Source organism: Triturus cristatus, chromosome 9 (assembly GCF_964204655.1).
Source record: "Triturus cristatus chromosome 9, aTriCri1.1, whole genome shotgun sequence".
Taxonomy (NCBI): domain Eukaryota; kingdom Metazoa; phylum Chordata; class Amphibia; order Caudata; family Salamandridae; genus Triturus; species Triturus cristatus.
Window position 1 is genome coordinate 1263477408 of NC_140592.1, and position 14721 is coordinate 1263492128.

The 14721-nt window shown below is 49.4% G+C and overlaps 1 protein-coding gene across 13 annotated transcripts in view; it reads right to left on the reverse strand.

Annotated features, from left to right (window-relative positions):
* HECTD1 (HECT domain E3 ubiquitin protein ligase 1) overlaps positions 1–14721 on the reverse strand; it is a 559621-nt gene that overhangs the window by 117464 nt on the left and 427436 nt on the right. For 5 of the 13 annotated variants that reach the window (XM_085627391.1, XM_085627387.1, XM_085627390.1 and 2 more), the window contains exons 26-28: positions 9854–10075; positions 8922–9115; positions 2264–2420 (exon numbers count right to left, since the gene is read on the reverse strand). In XM_085627391.1, coding sequence (XP_085483517.1) covers positions 2264–2420; positions 8922–9115; positions 9854–10075 — 573 coding nt within the window. The remainder of the gene's footprint in view (positions 1–2263; positions 2421–8921; positions 9116–9853; positions 10076–14721) is intronic. The other 8 variants (XM_085627395.1, XM_085627397.1, XM_085627393.1 and 5 more) reach the window with 2 other exon arrangements.

The window sequence follows — 14721 nt, forward strand, 5'->3', positions numbered from 1 at the left end:
GATAAAATCAAGAGTAGGGAAGGAAAGTCATTGAGAGAGCAGAAAACTGAGAGACAATAAAGCCACCCAATCATGGCTAAGGGGAAGACACAAAAACCACTATGTAGTTTGTAACAGACAATAAAATGGTCTTAGACAACAGACAGCTGCATAAAACAGTAAATAGAGTAGTAAAAGTGCTAATTCACTGCATTTTTTGTTGCAGCTTTCTCTGCAGTGAAAGTTTACATGTAAATACACAGTACGTTTTCCAAAGTTGGCATAGGAAGCTGCGATTGATATCACTGAAGAAGAGGACAGTGGCGGCCACAGTAAATAAGAAATGGTGAGGCGCAAAGGTGTTTGACTCACATCAATTCAGGAGCACAACGAGTGACACTCCTCTTCGATTTCCACAGCAGGAAAAGGAAGGACTTCCTTTCGGCTTGTGGAACGCATCTTCAACCAATCCTGGAGCTGCTTCATGCTGTGAAGGCAGCTCGAGAATTGGTGGGAACAGGCTCACCCAGACTGGGAATTGCCAGCAATTCCCAGTCTGTTTTACAGCCTTTGGATTGCAGAGTCTACAGTGCTCACGTCAGACAGGACGGCTGTAGACAGCCAGCCAATCTGACATGCGCACTGAAGACCAGTGCTGCCATCCTGCATTTGCAGGATTCAGCCCTACCCCCACCCTCACGCTGTACACAGGCAAGCTGGCGCGGTGGCAAATCAATAAAATGGCATTGACATGCCATTTTACTTATTGTGTTTGCCTGCTGCACTCGTATCAGGCGGGCATTGCTCCTTGAGGAGGAACCGCCCTTGACAGAGCATTGTTGAGCCAAAGGCAACACAAAAACAAGAACACGAGGCACTTAGCTTGCTGAGGATCAACCTGCTTTTACTTGCAGCAGGTAATGAACATGGCCTGAGGAAATCGATTTTCTAGAAGGCCAGCGAGCAGCCAAAATAACATACACCACCTCCGACAGAAGATCAAATCCTCTCAGCTGGTTCCACTCAAAACTCCACAAATGGAGGTCAAAGGAGGAGATTCGGGAACATCCTGTCCTCTTGTTGAGAAAGCAGATCCTTGGGGGTCAGTGCGTCTGAGTGCAGACACTCCTGGGCTCATAGGGGGCCACCAGAATCCGCGTTCAGGCCCCGCAGGATGAACAGCAATGGCGGACATGCGTACCGGAGGCTGGAATCCTGCGTCTCCTAGAGACTCTGCTGGAGGAAATGATACAGTGCCCCAAAGGCAGCAATGAGTGTTTTCAAAGATGGCAAAAGTATCTAGCAAGGGCATGCCCCAGTGTATGAAGACACCCTGCCCCATCTCTGGATGTAGATGCCACTCTTGGTACTACAAGATGACTCCTTTTGAGCTCGTCTGCGGGGTTATGGAGGGTTGCGGACAGGTTGTTCGCTGTCATCGAAACCTTGAGACGCTCCAGGCACCACCACAGCTTCATAGCTTTAAGACACAGTGCACAGGCCCCACTGTGCACGGTCTGTTGCAGTACCACACACAAGTTGGAATATTTATCAAAGAGATTACTCAATTGTGAATATAGACTTCAGGTCAGTATATTCCAAGCACAGGTTCAATAAAATGTGCTAATCACTGACTGAAGCCTTTAAAGCACGTCTGCCAGGCTCCTCTTCTTCCAATCCTTGCGGCCCAAGAGCCCTACGGTATTAGAATATGGGACGGAATAAAGGCGATACAGGTTGTCACATCCAATGCGGATGAAGGGAACCTGCAGAGAAACCATCTTCTGCAGAATGGCCATTGTTTAGCTGGCATCTCAGTCCCCTACAACGTACCTCATACAGCACACTAACACGCCATGAAGAGAATGTTTAGACCCAGGTTATAAGGGTCTGTGGAGGGTCAACATGCGAGGCAAGCCTACCCACCCTGGACTATGCATAGAGGTACACTTGGAGTCATTGTTTCAGGAGTCTAAAATCCGACTTTAAAATGTTTGTGGTTTAATGTGGAGCACCTCTGCTGGGCTGTTACATTCACCGGCTCCACCCTTAAGGGAAGAGAACATGAAGGGAAGTAAGAGCTTTCACAGCCATGCTAGAACTACAGCCCCTCAAAACAGCAAACTGGTTTACTTCAAAGCAATTCCTGGATAGGAATTTGGTGAATAACAGATTGAGATAAAAGAAGTGTCAGTCCTTTGAAACGTATTTTATAAAACATGATATAAGTGATTAAGGTCAGATAAAACCAGGCCAGAGAGGGAGTTCAGTTTTGAATGCTTACCAGGGGAGGGAATTTCAAGGTCTGTTGTCTGCTGAACATTCGTCCGACCAGGTCTGGGGTCAAAGGCGGGAACCAAAGCAGAGAACTGGCGTTTCAGTACGTAGTCATCATCCCAGGTTCTGCGACGCCCACCCTTTGTCTCATACTCCTCTTCCTCCTGGCAGTTAAAAAAAAATTCACTTAACTATATGTATTCAAGGATCTTTACACGTCACAAGCAAATAGCAGGGCCATTAATTATTCCACATCTTCCTGCATAAAGCCGGGACCTTCTCCTTCACCAAGTACTCTACATACTCTTAAACGAACAACTGTAAAACTCTGCAGCACCACAAAGACCCATAAACCACTAAACACATCAAACACGGATGCTCTAACCAGCTAAATAGGGAAATGTACCCTCCTTGTAACTCATGATTACAGACTGAGGTTTGTCAGATTTGGATAAGGTGCATTACTCTGTCATTTAAGTGGCTGGTTTGAAAAATCCTTCTATGAGAATCAATTCACGGGGGTTTCTGTCACTTGCCAGTAGGATGAGGTCAAGCACCTCCAAGCCATTCCCTCTACACTGGAATCATGAAAAGATGTGTTTAGCATTTACATGAAATCATCTGGGCCTTCATATCTTCTTCCCAGCATACGGGGAGCGTGGGCAGGTCACTAAAGAGGACAGAATATGTTGTAAAATCTTTATATTGAAATAATCTCTTAATTCACTCACTGACATGGGAAAGTTTTGCTATTTGCCGTCTCCAGGTCAGTTGTCTCTTGCATGTGGCATGTGCTTTACCTTCATCATGGCCACTCTGTACCTGTACCAAGCAGTTCTATCTCCCCTCTGCCCGCGATGCCCACTGCACCCTGTCCATCTACCTCGAGGCCAGAGCAGTGATCAAGCCAAAGTGTTTCTTTTTTATAACCAATTTTGTATTGGTTTTTGTCATAGCAATACACAAGAACTTCATCTGCAGCAACCCTCACCTTTGTACCACCTACCCCGAACCAATCCCTGCTGCCAATTCTCCCATCAACTGGCATTTATTGCAATAATCCACCCAAAGAATTGCCACCATCTGCCCCAAATACTGGCATGTTTCTCAGAGCATTCTCTAGCCTTTCCATTCCAGCATAGCGGGTGGATTGGTGGCTCTTCATCTGCGTGCAGTCTCTCTCTTGGCCAGCACCGTCGCCAACCCCACCACAGTACGATCCCCTAACCCCCCAGGTCGTCCAGAAACCCCGGTAATGCTACCCTTGGGACCAGGTTGATGTGTCTGCAAAGCACTCAGTTGAGGGTTTTGACTATTAAGCTCCAATAGCTGGCGATGTCTAGGCACTGCCATGTCCTATGAAAGAAATCTGCGTCCGAGTGGTAGCAGCGGAAACATTGGGTTCAGAAAGCCTAACACGTGTCACAGGTGGTGTGGTGTAAGGTATGTGATCTGTAAGTAGCACAGCTGAATCAGCAGCAGTCTGTAAGCTATAGCAAATTTTGGGTGGCCAGGTTTGCTCCCCTCCAGTCAACGTCGTCTGGGGGTCCCACCCTCCCACTTCTGTTACAGTTGTACTAACCTATATGAGGCGTTTCTTTATGAATGAGCGATAGATCTTCGATACCCCTACGTGGCCAAGACCACCCATTATCAGTAGGGCCTCCAGCATGCTGTATTCCGGTAGAACAGAAGGCACTGATCGAGGACATGTCAATGTGTGCTAAATCTGTAAGTATTTGTAGAAATGAGTGTGTGCGACTTTATATTGTGTCTGTAATTCAGCAAAAGTTTTCATATGGGATCCTGTCCATTCATCCTCAAGGGTTGTAACACAAATCGTGTCCCATTAGCCAAATTTCTGCCGCTGTGAAACGTGGCTCAATCAGTGGCCACTCCATAATGGTGTTTGTGTCAGCTTCCTATTCCATCCTGTAAATCAGAGTGTTGCCTGCCACCTGAGTAAGACCTCCCTCGTACACTCTGGGAGGTGAGGTGGGATGAGGGTGCCATATAGGCAGTGCATCATATTGTCTGAGCCATTTAGGGCCAGCTCTGATCGGAAGGATGGATCGCTCCATCCACAGGTAAGCCAGTCGCTTATGACCAGCAGTTGTAAGACCCAGTAATACTGTTCCGCATCTGTCATCCCCATTCCCCCTTACGTCGAATCTCAGCATTTGTCCCAGGAGATACGCGGGTTCACCCCACCCCACAGAAAGGAACGGATGAGCGGTAAGTGATTTTTAATTAGAGCCAGCATGGCGGTGGTGTGTCAGCGAGGCCAAGCCGCACTGGCCTATCTGTTGGAACTTCCACAGCAGCCTCCTACCACTGTTTGCCGAGCATGCCCCAGCTGCCGATTCATATCTGTGGGTGCCAATCAGGCAGGCTGCTTCAGGGGCCACTCCCCGCCCGGCCTAACAACAATTCCAGGACTTTCCGGGGCGCGTTAATTAGGACTCTTCCTGCTTTTCTGGTGGAGTTGGATCTTGTCACACGCTGCCGTTGGGTTCAAAGTGTGTAATCAGATGTTCCTGTGCATTGGTATTTGGTCAATGACAGGCTGTACGGATGATTACTGTCGGTTTATCAATGTAGTCAGAGAAGCCACACAATCACTCAGCCTTCTTGGTGCTTGGCCAGCACCACCCCCAGGGATTTGGGCTAGTTGAAACACAACACTAGAATAGACAGTAACAACAAAGATGTCTGAAGGCAGCAAGTATAGTTGAGATGAGAAAACCTTTACGAACTAGTTGTCAAAGTAAGAAAAATGTGGACCATCACTATGCCATGACCTTCGTAAACACCCCAGAGACCTATGCCAGGCCGAACGGCAAAAGAGTAACTGGAAGTGGTCTGGCCCCACAAAGCACAGACACTGCTCTGTTGGCCTGCGGGATCACTACACTAAGGAATGCTTCCCGAAGGTCTAAGAACACCATCCATTCATTGGGACCAATGCCAAATTGTTGAGCTTCTCCTTGAGTGAAGAGTTCAAAATCCGTCTCAGGTCCATTGTCCTTCTTGGGAACCAGAAAGTACCGGGATTAGAAACACAGGGATTTCAATGCAGCGGGTATGATTCCACGTGTTTCCCAGGAACGCAACATCACCTCTTGTGACAAAATGGGAGTGTGATCTACCAACGTCTTAGCAAATACTGGAGGAGCACGCTAAGAGAAAAGAAGAACCTTGTTGAAGAATTTGAAGAAGCCACTGGTCTGGCATAATGGAGTGCCAACGTGATAGTCTGAGCTGGATTCAACCCCTACAGACTGCAAGTGGCTGAGAGAGAAGCAGCACCTGACAAGGCAGAGGACTGCTGCTTTTGGTTGCCTCTTCCCCTACCATCACCCCTGTCCCAAAAATCACAAAGACTGAACGGTTTGCGATGACTGCCTCTGACAATAGGCAAGCCACCTAAATATACTCTGAAGGTTCGAGATCATTGATGGAACTATCAGGCGGGTGAAAGCAACCCAGAGACGTAAGACGGAGCTCTTCTATCCCTAATGGGACCAGAGCAGAATTAACATCATCAAACAATCACCCCACCAAAAGGCATATCCATTAGTCAACCATTGATGACCCAGAAGAACCCGGTAGTACGCACCCACGCGTAGAGTGTAATGAGAACACAGAGGCCCACAGCCTGGTGCAGCTCTATCTTGGTATTGAGGCCGAACTTAAAAATGCACTTCTCCAAGTCTTGGCCATCTTCTACTGTCAGTGCACAGGAATTTCATAAGTGCACAGCGTAAGTATGCAGAATCACCCTCTTCATGTCCAAAGAGTGTGAGTGTAGCGACCTACGAAACAAACAGCAGTCCAGGATCAGAGCACTAGGCTAGCAGAAGAAAAGATTATTTTGCCCATAGTGTATTTTCTGTATTTCTCTGCTCGCTGAACCAGTGGGAAAATAATTTGGATCGTCTCTGCTCAGAGATGCCTGAACTACAAGGCTCTCTAATGGATTGAGGCAGCTGGGTGCTAGTGGATGATTCCACTTCAGACGCTGGAGGGTTGACTCCAGCCGCGGGTGGTGCCACATAGTGGCCTTCAGGTCTCCTCTACTTATTCACACCGTTGGGGATGGGGTCTCTTGGGATCTGTGCATGATTGCTATGCTGGGAGGGGCAGTACCCCTGGTCTACTCCTATGTTGTGCACGCTGCACTCCTGTGGCCTTCTATCCATTTTGTAGGGGTAAGCACTTCCCTTGCTGAGCATGTTGATTCCGTTTGTGATGCGGGCGATACGGAGGACTCGCCTTCCGTGAACTTCAAGATGGCGGCGGCGCCATCCCACCAGGATGAAGGCAGCGCTCTAGTTCTCCCGGCTGGCGCAGACCTGACGTCACACGCCGAGCCAAGAGAGGGCAGAATCGCGTCGGACAGGGAAGGAGAAGAACACGGAGTAACGCCGAGGAGAGACCCGTACAGCGGACAGAGTCGAGGGAGTACAGGAGAGGGAGAGCAGAAGGACCGTGAGGACCCAGCCAATACCGCTCTCGTGTCCAGTCGTCCATCGGAGACCCAGGACGCCGAGACACCCCATGCTACAGTCCCGGAGGACTGTAGCTTCAGGTCAGTGCCTTTCCTGACCTATTTAAAGCGCTTAACTGGGAGGGGGAGAGCAGGGAGGACACACGAAGCAGGGCACTAGTCAGGACCGTCCTATCCCCTCACGACCCCACCCTCACAGACCGTGGTGACAGTATAAACAGGTGGAGGGTCTATCACACCCAAATGAAAGTCCTGTGTCTGACGGGAGGTTGTTTTGTGTTTCCTTTGTTTCCATGAGACACGACGTTACCCAAAGAACCCCAAGAGGCTGACGTAAAGCGGATAGATGAAGAGGGAGCCAAGGAAGCGTCCACCAGACATGGGACTTCGTCTCATTTTCTTTGCCCTTATGACTGGGTGTCTCAGTTACCCCTATTCTGACCTTGTTTAAACCATTAATAGAAAATAAAAACCCTCACATCCTCCGTCTGCCTCCTAAAGTACATCGTTACCTACTAGCGAAGAGGGTCAGTTGTAGGCCCTGGAGGGGCGGCAAACTCACACCGTTATTCCCTCTAACTGTACCGACATGAGGCAAACTAATTACTGCTAACTTGTTTCCGAGCCAAGCCTGCCAGTGTTTTTTTTTATTCTTATAAAAACTATAAGGCTCTCTTGAGTAGAATTCTGCATCATAAAAGTGTTATTATCTAGGGCAGGTCTGTGCTGCCTGGCAATCTGGCGACTCACAGGCAGGGTTGAGCAAGATGTGAACTGTGCAACGGAAAGGGTCTTAGTCAAGGCTTCATTAAACGGCAATAAGGGCTCTTAAGCAGCATACCCAGGCCGCAAGGTTCTGTCCTCAATGACCACTGTAAATGCAAGTCTATCACCTCTGTGGCTTTCGTTACCAGAAACTCAAAGCACTTTCTAGTGAAAGGGCCCATAAGGCCATATTCACTTCAGTCTCTGGTGCACTGTCCAAACCAGTGATGTTTTGTAGGTTATGACCTCAGCCAGCACCAGTGTAATGGCCCACAGCCTCATCGTTGTTTTCATTTTGGACATGGTGTGCCCTACCTGAAGCCAGTTTTGGTTCCACAATTGAAATCTAAATGGAACTAGTACTTGATCTTCTGATACTGGGCACAGTGCCAACAAAGAACAACTGGTACAGCCTGCATCAATGAAGCTGAATTATGGCCTGATGCCAGGGGGAGTCTGCATCAAGTGAGGATCTGCCAGCAGAAGCCCGATTGGAAATCCGAACTGGTCTGTGATGCCCAAAGGTGCAGCACCTTCTTGCAGTGGCTGCTGTGTTGAAGGCACATCTGATAGTTGCTACTAATTGCCTACTAACAGTTTGTTACAACACGTTTTGCTGTCCGTTACCAATTTTATTCCCAGTTTCCAGTGGGCTTCCGCTAAAAGCTTTACCATTTGTTCCATCTCCTCCCAATGTTATCTTTAGTACCTGGCATGGAGACCCATCAAGTGGGCAACATGCCAGTGTCGGGTTGAGCCAAGGGCTCCTCGCCTGCCTGAGGTGTCAACCTTAGACTGCTTGTCAAACGCGCCTCCTGTGGCCTGAGCAGAGGCTCTCTTACAGGCAGTACCATGAGCTACCTTAGAGTCTGGGACAGTCTGCTCCCTAAAATAAGCTGAGTCATCTGGAGCAGGCTTGTATTTTTGCTCCCTATACGTGAGGTTTCCACCCTAGCCTTTAACATGCTCTTTATACATTAAATGTGCAGATAGTGTACCATCTATTCAGGTATTGACAAGGTGTTCACTAGAAACTACATACCAATGTATAGGATCCAAGCCATCATTCCAAAAACACAAGTTTGAACAAAACCATCTCCATATAGAGAGCTCTCAAACCAGACATGTTGAAATGACTTCCCAAACAAGTGCAAATGACTTGTTTTCATAACCTTTATGGAGCCAAAGGATGCAGGTCACTCCAAACCTCAGACTTGATCACTTAGTGTCATGCAAGCTCGCATGAAGCGCTCTAAAGCATATTCAAATGGGCTTTGGCTTCACTGGGTTCCAAAACATTGACTTTGTATCATCACGCTGGCCCTCAGGCAAGGCAGGTAGGCTAGCAAGAGCACACACTGAGAATGTGACAAGCAGATACTCAACATACCATGACCTCTTCATATTCCTGATCTTCCTGATTGTCATCTTCATTCTCGTCATCTTCCTCATCTGGTTCGGGCAGATCCTCATCATCATCAAGCTCAGCCAATAGAGTGCTAGCACGGCAGCTGTCTAGGAAATCTAGGCACGGGGAGACAGTCGTATTTAATAGAGTGCTAGCTCTGCAGCTGTCCAGGAAATCTAGGTTTGGGGAAACATGTTATATTTAATACGCATGCTTGCATGGCAGCAAGACAAGGCAAGAAATGCATTAGTTAAGAAAGCGACTCAACGTTTCTGAGAATGGAACTGAAGTTATAGGTTGTGGTGAGAGAAGATCTTACAGCACTGTTCCCTAAGGGTTACCGTTCTTGAGCCACTATATCCAATAAAAGCTAAACCTTCTTCCACAGCCCACCACTTGCAATTACTGCTGAATGAGAAGAATCAAATATGGGCCCACCGATCAGGGTGCTTTTCACCAAAGCTACAGCCAGAGCAGTGCAAGTTCAAGAAATTCCTCCCAACAGAAAGAAAACTATGTTTGATACATAATTCCAAAAAACAGCCCCAACATGCTTTGGAAAGAGCATACCCGGGGCAAGGGTCAGCACATGCAAGCAGATAAGAAAGGCCTTTTCCCACTAACATTTCCTCTGATATGATAGCAATTCCGAACATTAAATTCCTTGCAGCATAGATAGGGCCAGGGTTTGCATCAATACAGTAGTGTTCGATGTGAAGGAAAGGCTTCTTTGTGGAATGTGCCAATGGGAATGGGGAACCCCGAAAAGAGACCGGGGGCCATCTATGGGAAAGGTACACAGTTCACATCCACTGGCTGGACAGGTGGGCGGTCAGAAATACGTTTAAATAAGACTTTCGCGATGTGAATCTACATGGATGAGATAGGGGCATGAGCATACTCTCACCACTTACCATAGAGCGAATATTCCGCCTCCTGTCCAGTATCGCTCTCGCTGGATGTGGAGGTCAGGCTGGTGGTTAATGTGTTGCTGAGGGATTGGCCAACAGTTAAACCAGTGGTGGCTGTAGCTACGTTGCTGCTGCTCGTCACACTAGAAGTGGACATGGTGACTGTGGACGTGGTGCCAGTGGTAGTAAGGTTTGGGAAGCTTTGGGCCCCCATAAGAGGAGATGCTGAAGACAGAAATAAAGCAGTGGGCCAGTTAGGATCGGCAGCACACACTAAACATTATTGCAAGTTCATGCATCCATTCCCAAGCAATGGCATTTGCCACCAGAACATTAAACTTACAAGGGGATTTTACTTGGAACATACATATTAAAGCAACACTGTAAGCAGACACAATTTCAACATGCCTTTACCAATGTGTTTTCGTAATGTGTTTGTGAAGCTTTAACACAAAAGCATTAACAGGCACTGGCAAAGCCAAAAGGTCTCGCTGATGCTAGAGCTACTAACTTTGTAATGTGTTTTTTAGCCATGTAGCCCAAGAGCACACAATTTAAGCGGGGATGCCATGATTTATGCTCGTTTTCTGGGTTTAACTGGCAGAATTGTAAACGATTCAAACCAAATCCTTTTCCTCCCTGCCCACCCTTGAGAGTGATTTCACTGCAAGCAGCAGGCACCAATGTATTAAATAATTGCAAAATGCTGCAGCCACATAAGAACGTTTGACACACCGTATGAAAGACAAAAGTTTCTTAAAGGACACTAAAAGCAACTCGTTACAACTGTGTTTGCTACTGGTCATTGCTGCTGGAGCAATGTTAAAACTGAGGGCAGTGAAACTACATCAAGCATAAACTGCAAAAGCCAACACTCAACGACTGCGAGAATGGAGGTGGCTGGAATCCGTGGCACAAGCTCAACTGTAGTCGCCAACCATTGACCGAGTGAGCCTTGTAGCACTTTAGAGGGCAACGAACAACCGAAGGAGCACACTGGTCCATCCCATCACGTGCAGAAGCTCACTGGGCATGTAAGAGCGCGGTGGGAGCATCTGAGGGAGACCAGTGGTCCATCCCATCATATGCAGCTGTTCACTGGGCATGTTAAGAGCGCGGTGAGCAACTGAGGGAGACCAGTGATCCATCCCGTCACTTGCAGCAGCTCACTGGGCATGTAAGAGAGCGGTGAGCAACTGAGGGAGACCAGTGGTCCATCCCATCATATGCAGCTGTTCACTGGGCATGTTAAGAGCGCGGTGAGCAACTGAGGGAGACCAGTGATCCATCCCGTCACGTGCAGCTGTTCACTGGTTATGTAAGAGAGCGATGAGCAACTGAGGGAGCACAGTGGTCCATCCCATCATATGCAGCTGTTCACTGGGTATGTAAGAGAGCGGTGAGCAACTGAGGGAGACCAGTGGTCCATCCCGTCACGTGCAGCTGTTTACTGGGTATGTAAGAGAGCGGTGCGCAACTGAGGGAGACCAGTGGTCCATCCCGTCACGTGCAGCTGTTCACTGGGCATTTAAGAGAGCGGTGAGCAACTGAGGGAGCGTAGTGGTCCATCCCGTCACGTGCAGCTGTTCACTGGGCATGCAAGAGTGCTGTGAGCAACTGAGGGAGACCAGTGGTCCATCCCATCATATGCAGCTGTTCACTGGGTATGTAAGAGAGCAGTGAGCAACTGAGGGAGACCAGTGGTCCATCCCATCATATGCAGCTGTTCACTGGGTATGTAAGAGAGCAGTGAGCAACTGAGGGAGACCAGTGGTCCATCCCGTCACGTGCAGCTGTTCACTGGGTATGTAAGAGAGCGGTGCGCAACTGAGGGAGACCAGTGGTCCATCCCGTCACGTGCAGCTGTTCACTAGGCATTTAAGAGAGCGGTGAGCAACTGAGGGAGCGTAGTGGTCCATCCCGTAACGTGCAGCTGTTCACTGGGCATGCAATAGTGCTGTGAGCAACTGAGGGAGACCAGTGGTCCATCCCATCATATGCAGCTGTTCACTGGGCATGTAAGAGCGCGGTGAGCAACTGAGGGAGACCAGTGGTCCATCCCGTCATATGCAGCTGCTCACTGGGCATGTAAGAGTGCTGTTGGCATCCGAGGGAGACCATATGCAGCTGTTCACTGGGCATGTAAGAGCGTGGTGAGCAACTGAGGGAGACCAGTGGTCCATCACATGCAGCTGCTCACTGGGCATGTAAGAGAGCGGTAAGCAACTGAGGGAGCATAGTGGTCCATCCCATCATATGTAGCTGTTCACTGGGCATGCAAGAGTGCTGTGAGCAACTGAGGGAGCACAGTGGTCCATCCCATCATATGCAGCTGTTCACTGGGTATGTAAGAGAGCGGTGAGCAACTGAGGGAGACCAGTGGTCCATCCCGTCACGTGCAGCTGTTCACTGGTTATGTAAGAGAGCTGTGAGCAACTGAGGGAGACCAGTGGTCCATCCGTCACGTGCAGCTGTTCACTGGGTATGTAAGAGAGCGGTGCGCAACTGAGGGAGACCAGTGGTCCATCCCGTCACGTGCAGCTGTTCACTGGGTATGTAAGAGAGCTGTGAGCAACTGAGGGAGACCAGTGGTCCATCCCATCATATGCAGCTGTTCACTGGGTATGTAAGAGAGCGGTGAGCAACTGAGGGAGCACAGTGGTCCATCCCATCATATGCAGCTGTTCACTGGGTATGTAAGAGAGCGGTGCGCAACTGAGGGAGACCAGTGGTCCATCCCGTAACGTGCAGCTGTTCACTGGGCATGCAAGAGTGCTGTGAGCAACTGAGGGAGACCAGTGGTCCATCTTATCATATGCAGCTGTTCACTGGGCATGTAAGAGAGCGGTGAGCAACTGAGGGAGACCAGTGGATCATCCCATCATATGCAGCTGCTCACTGGGCATGTAAGAGAGCGGTGCGCAACTGAGGGAGACCAGTGGTTCATCCCGTCACGTGCAGCTGTTCACTAGGCATTTAAGAGAGCGGTGAGCAACTGAGGGAGCGTAGTGGTCCATCCAGTCACGTGCAGCTGTTCACTGGGCATGCAAGAGTGCTGTGAGCATCTGAGGGAGACCAGTGGTCCATCCCATCATATGCAGCTGTTCACTGGGCATGTAAGAGCGCCGTGAGCAACTGAGGGAGACCAGTGGTCCATCCCATCACATGCAGCTGCTCACTGGGCATGCAAGAGTGCTGTGAGCAACTGAGGGAGACCAGTGGTCCATCCCATCATATGCAGCTGTTCACTGGGCATGTAAGAGCGCGGTGAGCAACTGAGGGAGACCAGTGGTCCATCCCGTCATATGCAGCTGCTCACTGGGCATGTAAGAGAGCTGTTAGCATCCGAGGGAGACCATATGCAGCTGCTCACTGGGCATGTAAGAGAGCGGTGAGCAACTGAGGGAGCGTAGTGGTCCATCCCGTCACTTGCAGCTGTTCACTGGGCATGCAAGAGTGCTGTGAGCAACTGCAGGAGCACAGTGGTCCATCCCATCATATGAAGCTGTTCACTGGGCATGCAAGAGTGCTGTGAGCAACTGAGGGAGACCAGTGGTCCATCCCATCATATGCAGCTGCTCACTGGGCATGTAAGAGTGCTGTGAGCATCTGAGGGAGACCAGTGGTCCATCTTATCATATGCAGCTGTTCACTGGGCATGTAAGAGCGCGGTGAGCAACTGAGGGAGACCAGTGGTCCATCCCATCACATGCAGCTGCTCACTGGGCATGTAAGAGAGCGGTGAGCAACTGAGGGAGCGTAGTAGTCCATCCCGTCACGTGCAGCGGTTCACTGGGCATGCAAGAGTGCTGTGAGCAACTGAGGGAGACCTGTGGTCCATCTTATCATATGCAGCTGTTCACTGGACATGTAAGAGCGCGGTGAGCAACTGAGGGAGACCAGTGGTCCATCCCATCATATGCAGCTGCTCACTGGGCATGTAAGAGAGCGGTGAACAACTGAAGGAGCGTAGTGGTTCATCCCGTCACGTGCAGATGTTCACTGGGCATGCAAGAGTGCTGTGAGCAACTGAGGGAGACCAGTGGTTCATCCCATCATATGCAGCTGCTCACTGGGCATGTAAGAGTGCTGTGAGCAACTGAGGGAGACCAGTGGTCCATCCCATCATATGCAGCTGCTCACTGGGCATGTAAGACTGCTGTGAGCATCTGAGGAAGACCAGTGGTCCATCTTATCATATGCAGCTGTTCACTGGGCATGTAAAAGTGCTGCAAGCAACTGAGGGAGACCAGTGGTCCATCCCGTCACGTGCAGCTGTTCACTGGGCATGCAATAGTGCTGTGATCAACTGAGGGAGACCAGTGGTCCATCCCATCATATGCAGCTGCTCACTGGGCATGTAAGAGTGCTGTGAGCATCTGAGGAAGACCAGTGGTCCATCTTATCATATGCAGCTGTTCACTGGGCATGTAAGAGAGCGGTGAGCAACTGAGTGAGTGTAGTGGTCCATCCAGTACGTGCAGCTGTTCACTGGGCATGCAAGAGTGCTGTGAGCAACTGAGGGAGACCAGTGGTCCATCCCATCATATGCAGCTGCTCACTGGGCATGTAAGAGCGCTGTGAGCAACTGAGGGAGACCAGTGGTCCATTCCGTCAAGTGCAGCTGCTCGCTTGGCATGTACATCTTATTTTTCTTTTAACCTGAACATCTGCCAGCTAAGAGTTCAGCGCCCCCTAAAGGATAATGAAAATAGGCATCTATTAATTCTCTCATGAGCAGCTACTTTGACAGGCACGGCTGTCACAATTTAAGGAGGACGGATGCACTGCACATTTCTCGCGCGGTCAATCTACCATCACAGGGTATATGATAGCAAGTTAGAAGGTAACATGATTTTCACAACCCAAGC